General features: G+C 29.7%; 1 protein-coding gene and 1 non-coding gene across 2 annotated transcripts; one reads left to right on the top strand and one right to left on the bottom strand.

The window, feature by feature from the left end:
* The first annotated feature begins 11,962 nt into the window (after positions 1-11,962).
* On the top strand, positions 11,963-13,354 carry LOC133302035 (uncharacterized). Its single transcript, XM_061501755.1, has 2 exons — positions 11,963-12,212; positions 12,366-13,354. The coding sequence occupies exons 1-2, from the start codon at positions 11,963-11,965 to the stop codon at positions 13,352-13,354; spliced, it is 1,239 nt and encodes a 412-aa protein (XP_061357739.1).
* On the bottom strand, positions 12,308-12,414 carry LOC133302047 (small nucleolar RNA R71). Its single transcript, XR_009750283.1, has one exon. It is a non-coding gene; the product is annotated as a small nucleolar RNA R71 (small nucleolar RNA).
* Positions 13,355-13,525: the final 171 nt, after the last annotated feature.

Genomic DNA, 13,525 nt, shown 5'->3' with positions numbered 1-13,525 from the left:
AACAAGTCTAAGATTAGATACTTTTGCTTTTATACCCATTTTCCTTTCTCGCCCACTTAACTCACATTCGCTAGTCTCCAACTGCACAACTCCGAGCAAGAAGATTGGCTCATAAATCACCACTATTTTTTAACACCATCTTTTAGTGATAATAATCACCACTATGTCATTTTCAATGGTTGCAGAAGAATCATGTTAGAAGAATAATTGGTGGGGTTGGGATTCCCCACATCTACTTACATGTAAACAGTTAGATGTCTTTTTCTAGGTGGACAAAGCCACATAAACTACAACTTTAAGCGTAGTTATGGTGATACAAATTTAGAGTAAATATCTTTTTTATCCTCGATAAATTTTATGATATTCGCTTTAGTTCATAGTAAATAAAAAGACTATTCATAGTCCATGAAAAATTCAAAATGGACTCATTTAGTTGAAATTGTGATCATTCACAAATTCAAAAAAGACTCACATTAGTCCCTCAAAAAGACTAAAATGAATCCACTTTGAATTTTTTAGGAATCACAAATAACCTTTTTATTTGCGACTAAAGCGGACATCGTAAAATTTGCTGAAGACCGAAAAGATATTTACTCTAATATTTATCATATCTTCATGTAGGAATGGCTAGCATGTAACTTCTCGTTGAATACTAGGTATCCACAGGAGAAAGAATTAACGGCCCGTTTGGATGAGCTTTTTTTTTTCTAAAGTTGCTTTTTTTCAATAAAAAAATATTTTTCGTTTTTAGTTCGTTTGGATGTCTGTTTAAAAAAAAACAGAAGTAACAAAAAAGTCAAAAATCTACTTTTTTTCATAAGCTAAAAATTTTAACTTCTAAAAAAACAAAAATCAAAAGCCAAATATTTTTTTTAAAAACTAAATATTTTTATAAATATATAAATAGTTTTAACTTTAATAAAAAATACTTCTAAAATAAAAAAGAGATAAAATTTATTTTTTTGAAAAGCCCAAACAAACAGGCTCTAAAATAGTTACAAAATCTGTCTTCTTCTTTTTTTGGAAACACAATAACTGTCTTTTTCACGACCTGGATTGAATCACATCATATTATCAAAGACGAAGTTTTCATACTCCCAACCACTAATGTAAAAGATGACAAAAATTAAAAATTATACATAAAAAACTTAAGCAATAACTTTAATGTTACTTTATTTTGAAGATAGCAAAATCACCATAAAACGAAAGAACACAGGTGTTTGTGTATAAAACAAATAAAAATTTCAAACTATTTAAAGAATTAAAACAATGATAAGGATAGAATAAATAGAGAGATAAAAGAAACATATAGAGAGTAGTAGTTAGAGAATAAGATGAATTTCAATTTTAATAAAACATAAATAATGAAAAACGGTTATACTTAATTAAAAAAATAACTTGAAATTGAAGGTAAATATTATGAAACTTTTTAGAGATGCTGGCATGCAGGTATGGACCAATAAAAAATAACCACATGGAATAATGATGATGACATGTCAAGTATTTATCTCTCATTTTATTTTTATTTTTATTTTTTACAAAATAATCCTCAAAAAAAATAAATTTGCAATGATGAACACTGGTAATTTGTTGTTACAAATTTTAAATTGTGTTCCTCTTGGTACCCAAGCGGAAAGTTTTTATTTATTTATTTATCAGTGAATCCTCGTGATCCAAACTGAATGAAGAATAATGGTCATCCTACTTTTTGATATAAAATATGGATGACCTTTGTGCAATGCAACATAGGGGGAGAGATTTCTGGATTAATCCGGATTCACTAGATCAATTTCAGACACTTATTCAAAAAAAGAAACGGGAGGAGAAACAAAGAATTTCCTTTTTCTTGAATTTTCTCGGCAACAAATTAAACGAATTTTTTTGACGAGAATCGTGAAGAATTAGCAGAAATTTGTAACAGCTAAAAGATATGAGTCATTGTTACTGATAAGTTCTTCGACAATCAAACGAGATCGAAGTTCTCATTTTTTTTATGACAAAATGGTGGTAGCTAAATTGGTAGCAAAGGAACTAAATAAGTGAAAAGGCAAGAGTCTTGTTTCGATTCTCGCATGACATCTTTGAGAATGGTTTAAATATCTTCAACTCGCCCCCGGATTACTCCTATAGTCAACTCAAAAAGTCGAAGCTTATGTGTGAATATCAGAAAGATCTAATTCCATCAGAGAAGTAATTAGGGTTGATTTCAAAAAATAAATAAATAATAATTTATGTGTTCCATTTGAAAATTTACCTTACTCTCTATACTATTTAATAGGGGTGCTAAACGAACCAAGGGCCTTTGGCTCGGCTCGTGAAGACTGCTTACATGTCTAAAATTAGTTGTTGGCACCAGGATTGAACTTGAATAAAAGCTCGTTTAATAAAAAGGCCTCAGGCTCCAATTCAAAAGCTGAGCCATAGAGCCTTTCTGGCTGGCCTTGTATATTATTTTTATTTTTATTTTATATTTTTTATACTACTTGTAATAGCCCTCTCTTTCTCCTCAATCCATTTCACCCCATTTCATTGGTTAAACAGATTTTTTGAATGATTTTATTTTATATTATGCTGTTTGGATATACATTGATTTTATAAACATTTATGGAATTACAATTGTTGTTGATTACATATTCTGTTTGGATAAATTTTTGTTGTCTTATATTTTTTTAAAAAGCTAACAAGTTAAACCAGGCTTTTATCTTTTGTAAATAAGTCAGGCCACAGGCTGATAATTATATTTATAACAGGTAACAGGCTTGGTCAGACTGACACATTTAAATACAGGCTTAGCCTTTTAAGATCAAAGCTCGGCTCGGCCCGTTAACACCCCTACTATTTAACAAGGAGTTATATTAACTACAAAAAAAAAACAAGGAGTTATATTAACAATTTTACTTTTTTTATAATATTTTTTAATTATTTGTTCATTTAATTAAAATTAAATTAATAATTATAAAATGCCATTAAGTGAGAAAATTGTTGATTAAATTTTAATTTAGTGATATAAAATTTAATTATAAGAAGTTATAAAAAAATTATAAATATACCCTACATTTTTATTTGAAAAAAATATTTATGCAGTTATTGTAGATAACTTATCTGCATTTGTTCTCAAAACGACGTCGTTTTGGTATTGAAATCTTAAAAAATTTAAATTTAAATATTATTATAACCCTAAAATAAATTAAAATTACAAAAACACCATAATTTCTGTTCCAAAATAACGTAATATTGGACTTAATGCAGAAAAAGCAAACCTTTTTATTTATTATATAACTTAGAAAGATCATTGTTATCGAGTGAACAATTTAAAATAATTTTAGAAGTTTGTTTGTTGACAATCATTTGTCACATTATTTATCGTTTTCATTTAATTTTATATTTTAAGTATTTAAAAAAAATTATTAAATAGAATGAGAAAGCACTGGTAAAGTAAGAGGGTAATATAATTACATAAATTTGTGTTTTCTGAAATAAAATATTTAATAAATATCTTAATTTTATATAAATACTTTAATAATTATTACTTTAAATTAAAAAAGAATAATATATAAGTGCCAAATTAGTACTTAAATTATTGCTTTCGATATTTTACTTCAAAAATAGATGTGGGCCGTATTGATCTGTCCATTAGAAGGAAGAAAGAAATGGACAAAGAAAAGACATTTCATTGGCAGGTATAAGATCTTAATGACAGACTTGCCGCACACTTGGAATTAGTGGTTCAAAAAATTAAAATTAATGGAAATTTTGATGGAGCTAAGGTTGATATTAATGTTGTTAAAATCGAGATCTTAATAAAAATCAGAAGTAAATTAAAAAATCGTAAAACGTAAAATCGCAATGTAAAAAAATCGTAAAAAAACATAAAAATATAAAAGCGTTTGGAATATTAGTAAAATCGTTTTGATGAAAAAAAATCATAAAAACGTAAAATCGTAATGATAAATCGAGATTTTAACAACAATAATTGATATATAAAAAAAAAACAGTGCACTTATCAGTGTTGTCGAAACAAATGAGAAATAAATATAGAGAGAATATTCTTACTATCAAAAAATTTACTATCAACTCAATATCTATTTAATTATCATTAAATCATTATTTTTTCTTTTTATAAACTTTTCAATATTCTCTCTCTCATCCAAAAATGATTAGTTAGGAAGTACGTTGATAGGTTTTTTTGGGAATAAGAATATCCCTCTTCATAAATACACGTGTTTCAATTTTTTTATGCAATAGGAAAAAAAATTCTCATATTATAAACATATTTTATATGGGATTCACATTTATTAAAAAAAAAAAAAATACTGCATATAAATCGAATTATTACAGGAGAAAATAATTCTCCAATAACATAAATATGTATATTAGAAAATACCTTCTAGGCTTCTACCTTAAAGCGCGAAAATTGGCTTAAATATGTCGGTTCCAATCGTCCTGATCTTTCCTTTCGGTCTGCGTTTGCATTAAGAATTGTTAAGTTGATTTTGGAAAACTAAATTTATAAATGTATTATTTTTTTAAAGTCCCATCTAACATTAAAAACTTGTACTTTTTATCTTATCCGTTAATTTTTGTTTGTAAATTATATAAAGAATAATATTTTGATTCTAGTTTAAAAAATAAAAATCATATTCTTGATCTCAACCATTGATTTGGGATCTAACAATTATAAGTTATGATTTTTAAAAGAGAAAAGTTATATTTATAAATTTTTTTACAAATTATACTATATATTATGAATAGTATATTCGAGCATACAATGCACTATCCCTAGTATATAGCGTAATTTATAAAATAAAAATTATAAATATAACCCTTCCCTTGATAATAATTGATCAAATTATTATTATTTGATCAATTAGTTTGTGTGTTCATTTGTCTAACAAACTTACGACATTAGTCACATGACACAATTTCTTTTTGGAAAAAATATTTATCTTTTTAAAAGATGGTTATTTTAGTTAAAACCAATGTTATAAAACTGCATCGACCTGATCGGGTAAACCCGAAAAACAATGAACCGATCATATAATCGATCCAATTTTCATATTGGATCGGTTATGTAATGGAATCGGTACGACTCGAACGATTTTTGTAAAAATCGGTGACCTGGATCGATTAATAAAGAAAAATGGTTTGTTCTCATCAATTGATGCCTTTTTTTTTAGTCTCACACACAAATGGTTTGTTTATTTTTTGAAATTTTTGAGTGATCTGTTGCTTATTGATTTACATAGATTATGTACCTAAAACACTAATATTATCTTGGTTATGCAATATGCAGGGAATATTGATTTGATTTATAGTTAGAGATATCGTCTATTGAACCTGAAGTACCAACAACAAGAGTATTAAATGTTTGATTGATTTTTTGTTGGAGAATGATGTGTAACTTATTATTTTTCATATTAAAATATTTGGAATTAATATCATTTTTTTACATGTATTTGAGTATAGTTTTTTAAATAAAAATTATAGATTTACATATACTTACCGATTCATGCAGTTGAACCAGTGTGACCTAGTGGCCCAGTACCTCGACTGGGTCAATAATCGGGTAGGGTTTAATAACATTGATTAAAACTAGTGTTTTCTATTTAAAACTTAGGAAAAATGTTTGTCATTTTAAAGAACATAATTTTGTGTCATTTTAGATGAAACGATATCGTTTTGGTGCATATTTGGAGATTTTTTACATTCTCTCTCCTCTATAAAATTAGGAAGAGAGAGAAAGTAGAGGAGAGAGAATGTAAAAAAATTCCAAATATGCACCAAAACGATATCGTTTCATCTAAAATGACACAAAGTTATGTTCTTTAAAATGGCAAACATTTTCCCTAAGTTTTAAATAACACAATTTCCCCTTAAAATTTAAATTAAAAATCACTCACTTTCTTCCTCCATGATTTTTAATATGTATCTATTTCTCTCACTTAAAAGGACAAACACCAAATCTTTTCTTTTTTGGGGTTTACTAATCTCATGTTACATGAGATAGTGCTCTCATGTGGATGACACAAATATGTGGGGTTCACAATTTAAAAAGAAAAAGAAAAGAAAAATTGGCATAAATTTCTATGGATGTGTAACATAATCTATATTTCTTATGCAACATGAGGCTATTATTTCCTTTCTTTTTATTTGTATTGTGTTTGCATTGTTTGTTTAATCATTTACTAAAATTATATTTTATGAGTATTTTATTTCTTAATAAATAAGTAAATTAATATATTACATAATAAATTAAATGAATACTAAATTAATAGTTATTTAAATATTTTTGTCATTAATAAATTTATTTTTAAATTTTACTCATTTACTAATATTATTAGCAGATAGCATAAATCATAATATTTTTCAGAAATTACAAATTGAAAAATATTTATATTAATATAAACTAGAAGATTGTATGAACAATTATTAAAAAAATAACCGAGTTTCTACCAGTGATATAAATGAAATTTATAAAAAATTATATTAGTATTATATTGTTTTAATATTAACTTGAAAAATGAAATAAAATAATAATATATACACTGAAATGAATATTATTTAAAAATTTTAATTATTCAACTATTTATTATATATAATAAAATATATATTTTTTATATTTTTTTAAAGATTAAAATATTTATAAAATAAGCAATTTAATAAATAATTTATATGATGAAGATATTATATAAATAGAAAGTTAAGCTTATTAGTCCACGGTAACCAAACAAAAGGACAGATTAATGAAATAGTCATGATTTAGAAACTAAATGATGTTATCCATCGATTATTCAATTAGTTCGATTTGAATTAGATAGGATCACATGAGTGACAAAGTTCTCCCTATCAAAAACAAGAATTATTTTTGGTTTGATTTTGGGATGTGTTCTTGCCTTAGTTTAATGAACTTCTATTATATCTTATGATTAGTATTTTTGGTCCAAATGAAAAAGTAAATAAAAAGAAATGAAAATGAAGTAGCCACTTGTTTTCTATTTGGTAGTGTCATGATAGGAAAATATTTTTAATGTCATGGGAGTATCAAGCAGACAAGCACGGGTTATATTTTTTTGAAAGATACGGGTTATATTTTTTATTAATTACAATTATTTTCATCCTTATCTCATTTTTTTTTCTTTTTGACAACGGAATAGATATTCCTGTAGCACTAAAAATGTGCTAGCATGATAAATAATAAATTAATAATTTGTGAGTGCCCTCTCATAATTAAAGCGGAATGCAACGGATTACCAAATTAAAGAAAAAGGTGAAACATATTATAGTTCATAATATTGGTTTTGCTATTAAGGCAAGTGTGATTTGACCATAGATCTAAATTATATCAGCCCATCATTGTGGGGAGTTAGCTTGTCGCTTTCGATAGTATTAATTCCTTGGTTACAAATCCATCATCTTGGCTTTGACTGAAAAAAATAAATAAATTAGAATATTCGTTAGTCTTTGAAGTATAACAATATATCCTTCTCCCATTATATGCATTTGTCTCGATAATGGGGTTAATGTGTCTCTAGATCAAAATATTCTTACACCTATATTTAGACGTGGGTTTTATTGTAAATTTTTTCTTTTACTTCATTTTTTTTTTCTATCTACATTTATTTTCTCTATAGGAACTACGAAGTAATTTTTATTTCATGTAAAATGATAAAAGTATTATCCTAAATTAATATACACAAATATAATTTTATTGTTCAAATAATTAATTGTTAAAAATAATTTAGTCGTATTAGCAATACTTTTACGTAAATTTACATTCGTAATTTAACAATTTTGAGTATGTATTTTTGTCTTTTGAGCAATTTACTTTTAGCAGATGACCAATTACTTAAAATCATTTCAAAAGATAGAACAATTATGAAACATATCTCAATATATAGAAGAATTACAGATAGATTATAAACCATTCAGAAACAGATAGCTCACGAATTATGAAAACATTAGGAAAAAATAATAAGTAAAAATTTACAAATGGTTGGGGCATTGAATTTGACACCAATCATATAAAATAATATGTTAATGAAATAACGTAACAAACAAATTTTATAACAACTAAGGTAGCTCAGTGGCAACTAGGCTCCTAAAAATTTGGTTGGGTCAGGAATTTAAATCTTGACTCAAACAAATTTTTGGAAAATCTTTTGGGGCCAGATGAATCGTCTTTCTTCTCGATAGGGGATTAGTCTCATCCTTTTTTCGGTGGCAAAATTTAATGCACCCTATGTTCTTTCCCTATGTTCCTTCAAGATGACTGGAGGAGGTTGAACGAGAATACCTCCAGATTTATACCAAAAAAATAAATTATTGATTCAATTCAACTATTGCATAAACTATTAATAATTTTTATTCAAACTTAAAATATTCAACTTTTTAAACTTTTATATAATTTAAAAGTATGTGTATAAAGATATTTATTATTCATCAGAAAACCATTTAATCAAATAACTGATACTAATAAAATAATTTATTTATTTTTAAGATGGACATCTTATTCCGATCTCGAAATTATTCTATATTTAATTTGTTGTAAGTTACCATACCATAACTTCCCTCTTTTGGCTTAGTTAATTAATACACAACCACACAACACCCTTATTTTATTTTTTGTTTCTAGAAGGACAGAGACTTCATGGTTTTTTTTTTAAAAAAAAAAAAAAAATACTTGAACCAGTACAAGAAACAATGAATGGAATTAGTTATGAAGCACCGACACTTCAAAAATCCTGATATGTGACACTTTTCGACACTTTCCGACACTTCAATACTTGTTGCAAATACTCAAAAAAAAGTTCAAATGTTACGTTGCGTTGCATCTTGAGTTCCAACTATTAGATTCGTTAGATTACAATTACGATTTTATTGAGTTTAATATAAACATTTGAGATAACTTTGCAAAATTGATGGATATTATAAGTTTAGCTTTATTTTTTTTTAAATTATTGAATACTAAATATAATATACACTACATAAATTAAAAATATTATATAATATCAAAACGTGTCCTAACGTGTCAAAATTTAATATTTTTTATAATTAACGTGTCGGAGTGTCGTGTTGTGTCGTATCCCGTGTCCTATGTCAGTGTAACATAGAGAATTACACGAAAAAAATCAGATATATTATCGATTTATGGTCATATGTAAAACCTATTAATTGGAACATAACATATCAGTTGACATAACATATTTTTTAAAGAGAGAAAAAAAGTTTATTATAGTTATATATTTTTTAAAATATATAATTTGTAATTTAATTTTAGAGTACTATCGTACCCCGTGCTCAATACCACAGTAATACTGCTCTCAAATTACACACCCAAATTCGTGACCATAAATAACAAGCAGGGGGGATAGCATTTAAAAACACAAAAATAGTAGAACATGTTTTTTCAAGTTACGTCATTGAACTCATTCCATTATTTCAGTCTATCGCAGCAGTTTGCGGGACTTTGAACATACCGCCACTGTTCACAATTTTTTTTATAGGAATATCACGTGGTGTTAGAGAATAATATAAATCTTTAAAAAGGCTCTCACTCATCACTTTAAGATTTTTTCAGTTGAAGTGGTTCTTTACATGGTATAAGAGCTTGAGTGACCGTAAGGTCACGAGTTCAATCCTCACCGCCCCACTTGTGGAATTAAATAGAAAAGTACAAAAAGATAAATCAAAAATTGAGCCTGTCCAATATCCAAGCTTCAAGCTCAAAAGGCTCTTGCGTGAGAGGGTGTGTTAGAGAATAATATAAATCATTAAAAAAATTATCACTTAACATTTTAAAATTTTGGATTGAAGTGATTTTTTACACAAGGTACCGAAGATTTACTATAACGCCACGGTAACAAACTTGTTATGGCAGCCAGCTTCAAATGTCACATGACACGAGATTTTAGGCTACTGAATTTGTTGTCAATGGTAATGAGTTTTATGGTCAAACAAATCAAAATGCTCAGCTGCGCCAAGACGCATGGCAGTCAGTTTAGAACTCGCTATCAGAGTTGCAACAAGTTTTTAGAATATAACAGGATGATGATATATGACGACACAAAATTTTGGTAGTTTAAAGGTAAAATTTTGAAATGTCATAATTTTTAGTTTGAGTGTTCGGATTAGATAATTTTTCTTTTATTTCACGTAATGATAAACCTTTAGTTTATCTTGTTTAATGGACTAAAATAATATGAATTATCTAGTTGAACAAGTCAAAAATTAGGGTTTTAAAATGATAATCATGAACATTATCTGATTGTTGGAACTAATTAATATATTTGTTATTTTTAAAGGGATTTGATAACAAATGATTCAAATATGAAGATTTAGATAAAGAGAGATCAAATCAGAAAAGAAGATGAATCAAGGTGAAAACAATAAGATTGAAGATCTTATCAAGTTGTTAGAAGTGGGAGCTTAAGCCCCCATTCAGAAGCTTAAGCTCTCCAAAAACGCAATTGCCACTGCCTCTGGGCGCTTAAGCCCCCAACTCAAGGCTTAAGCGCAGGACAAGAAGAAAGTTTCGTTGCGAGGAGCGCGCTTAAGCGCCCTCCAGAGCGCTTCAGCGCGCAACGCGAGTCAAAAATCACCGTCCTAGGGCGCTTAAGCGCGCTACAACAAGCTTAAGCGCCCAGTCAGATCCAACTTAGGCCCATTCAAGTTTTCTACTGCAATACGAACTCTTGACCTATTTAAACACCATTGGGGACCAGAAATACATAACTTTTACATTGCTAAACAACTCTTGGGTGCTTGGAGGCTGAAGGAACGCGGAGAAACATCAGATTCATGTTCGTGAGCGGCGGAGACGGATCAACGTCAAGTGTCCACCGAAGATATTGAAGATCCACCAATCACTTATGGAGTTTGGGGGAGCTTTTATATTTTCTTTTGTTCTTGATTTTGCTATGTCCGGCTAGTTCTTTAAGTAGTTAGGGTTAGATGGATTTTAGTCGATTTATTATGTTTTGAACAAATTCGCTGTGTTAATTTTCCTTTATATCATGAATGAAGTTATCTGTTTTTAATGCTTTATATAGGCTTGAATCTTATATAATGATCATCGGTGAATGCATGACAATAGGAATGTTGGTGTGTGATCCATATCTGATAACTTCATCGTAAACGTTATGATTCTAGGGATAGATATAGGGTTTGCGTAATCTTTAAGATTCTTGAATTTAATGCTTGCATGCTTGGGGAATAACCGGGGAACTAGGGTTCTTCCAATATTGTAAAGGTTTTAGAGTAACAAGGGATTGAGCTCTAATAACATGCGAAAGAATTGATTAGATTGATACTAAGGACAATTAACATTAAGAAGGAATTCAAACATAATAAGGAGATTAAATGAAATCGAACCCCTAGCTACGTTTTTCTTTTACATTCTTAAATCACATCTTTAATTTCACGTCTTTAATTCCTGCAAGTAATTAGCTTTAATATTTAATGTTTTAATTTTGCAATTCAAATCCTGTTTCCAAATACACTTTGATTGTCCAACTTGAGTTGCGATAGTGAATTGGTGCTTGAACCGTAATCCTCGTGGGAACGATCTCTTACTTAATCATATATTACTTGTACGATCGGTGCACTTGCCGTGAGTAGCAACAAGTTTTTGGCGCCGTTGCCGGGGATTACTATTTCAACATTAATAGTAGCTATTAATTCTTTAGATTGGACCTTATTTTCTGTTATTTAATTTTCTGTTATTTAAATTCAGTTTTATTTTCTTATTTTATATAATCTATTTTTCTGGTTTATGCGAGGTACCATTGACACCAATTCCTTGCAATTTGACCCAGAGATAGAGAAAACAGCAAAAAGAAACAGAAAACTTGCTAAAGAAAGAAGACATCAAGAGAAAGAAGCTTCAAGCTCAACAGAACCAAGAGAAGAAGCAATGGGAGACAACAATGCACCTCCACCACCTCCGAGAACGTTGGGAGATTACATGACTCCTGCTCGAGTTCCACAGACAGCTAGCATTGTTAGACCACAAGTGGATGCTAACAACTTTGAACTCAAGCCTGCATTATTACAACTGATTCAAAAGGACCAGTTTGCCGGAGGAAGCACGGAAGACCCTTACATCCATCTGGAAAACTTCTTGCTATACTGTGATACCTTGAAGATGAATGGGGTGTCTCGGGATGCTATTTTGCTCAGATTGTTCCCTTGTTCACTTAAAGAAGAAGCAAGAGGCTGGTTGCAATCACTACCTCAAGGGAGCATCACCCATTGGGACGATTTGGCCACCAAATTTTTAGAATTTTTTTTCTCATCTTCGAAAATGGCAAAGCTCAAGGCGGATATCATTTTTTTTGAACAAAAAGGAAGTGAATCTCTATATGAAGCATGGGAAAGATTCAAAGGACTACTCAGGAAGTGTCCCCAACATGGCATTGAAGCATGGGAACAAGCGAGAACTTTCTTCCAAGGGATGACGCCCAACACAAGGACATTGGTGAATGCTGCATCAGGAGGGTTCTTAAAAACAAAAACTCCAGAGGAAGCTTTAGAATTGCTAGAATCTCTAGCCTCTCAAGAGTACGATAATGCTCCGGTACCACAGAGAAGAGCGGGGATAATGAAGCTTGATGGTTGTGATGCCATCTTGGCTCAGAATGAGCAGATTTTACAATCCAATAAGAAACAGCAACAACAGCTAGATGCTCTCGCAAAACAATTTTCTGAATTTCAAGTTTCTTCTGTTAATACTCCTGCTATCATTTGTGATATTTGTGCAGGTACTCATGCTACTGAAGACTGCCAGGCACCCGAAACTGCAGATGTTAATGGAATTTGGCATGATCAAAAAGCTCTATATAATCCAGGGAGGAACCAATATGATAATAATCAAAATCAAGGGTGGAGAAATAAAAATCAAAATCAACACCCGGGATTTAGTTACAGTTCGAACCATCAGCTGAATCCTCCTATGCCAGTGCAACAGCAACCTCCTCAACAATCAGAATGGGAAAAGGCCTTTGCACAACTATCCAAGACCACATCAGACTACATTCAAAGTTCCAATAATTTCAGAGAAGACACTTCAGCCTTTATGCAAGAGACAAGGGCCTCATTCCGGAATCAAGAAGCTTCTATCCGGAATCTTGAAACTCAGATTGGCCAGCTATCAAAGCAGTTCACTGAAAGAGTTCAAGGAACTTTTCCAGGTAACACTATTCCAAATCCAAGTAGGGAACACTGCAATGCGATTACTACTATGAGTGAGAAAGCCATTGAACCTGTGGTAAAGCCTTCAGTTGAGAAAAAGAAAGATGATGATCTTGCAACTGAAAAGGAAAAAGAAAAGGAAGTTGCCAAAGAATTTGCTGCATAGAAAACTGTTCCTGAGAAGAAAGAGTTCAAATGGGAGAAAAAGAAAGCTCAAGAAAGGCAAGAAAAGCCATTGGAGCTCTCACCTTATGCAAAGATTCCATATCCGCAGAGGTTCAGAGAGGAAATCAAAAAGCAGCAGTATTCCAAGTTCCTTGACATTTTCAAGAAGCTG

The sequence above is a fragment of the Gastrolobium bilobum genome, unplaced genomic scaffold (assembly GCF_033153095.1).
Source record: "Gastrolobium bilobum isolate Gb01-03AN ecotype WA unplaced genomic scaffold, APGP_CSIRO_Gbil_v1 utg19502, whole genome shotgun sequence".
Classification (NCBI taxonomy): Eukaryota; Viridiplantae; Streptophyta; class Magnoliopsida; order Fabales; family Fabaceae; genus Gastrolobium; species Gastrolobium bilobum.
The sequence above is the reverse complement of the archived record's forward strand: the minus strand, read 5'-3'. Positions and strand labels throughout refer to the sequence as shown.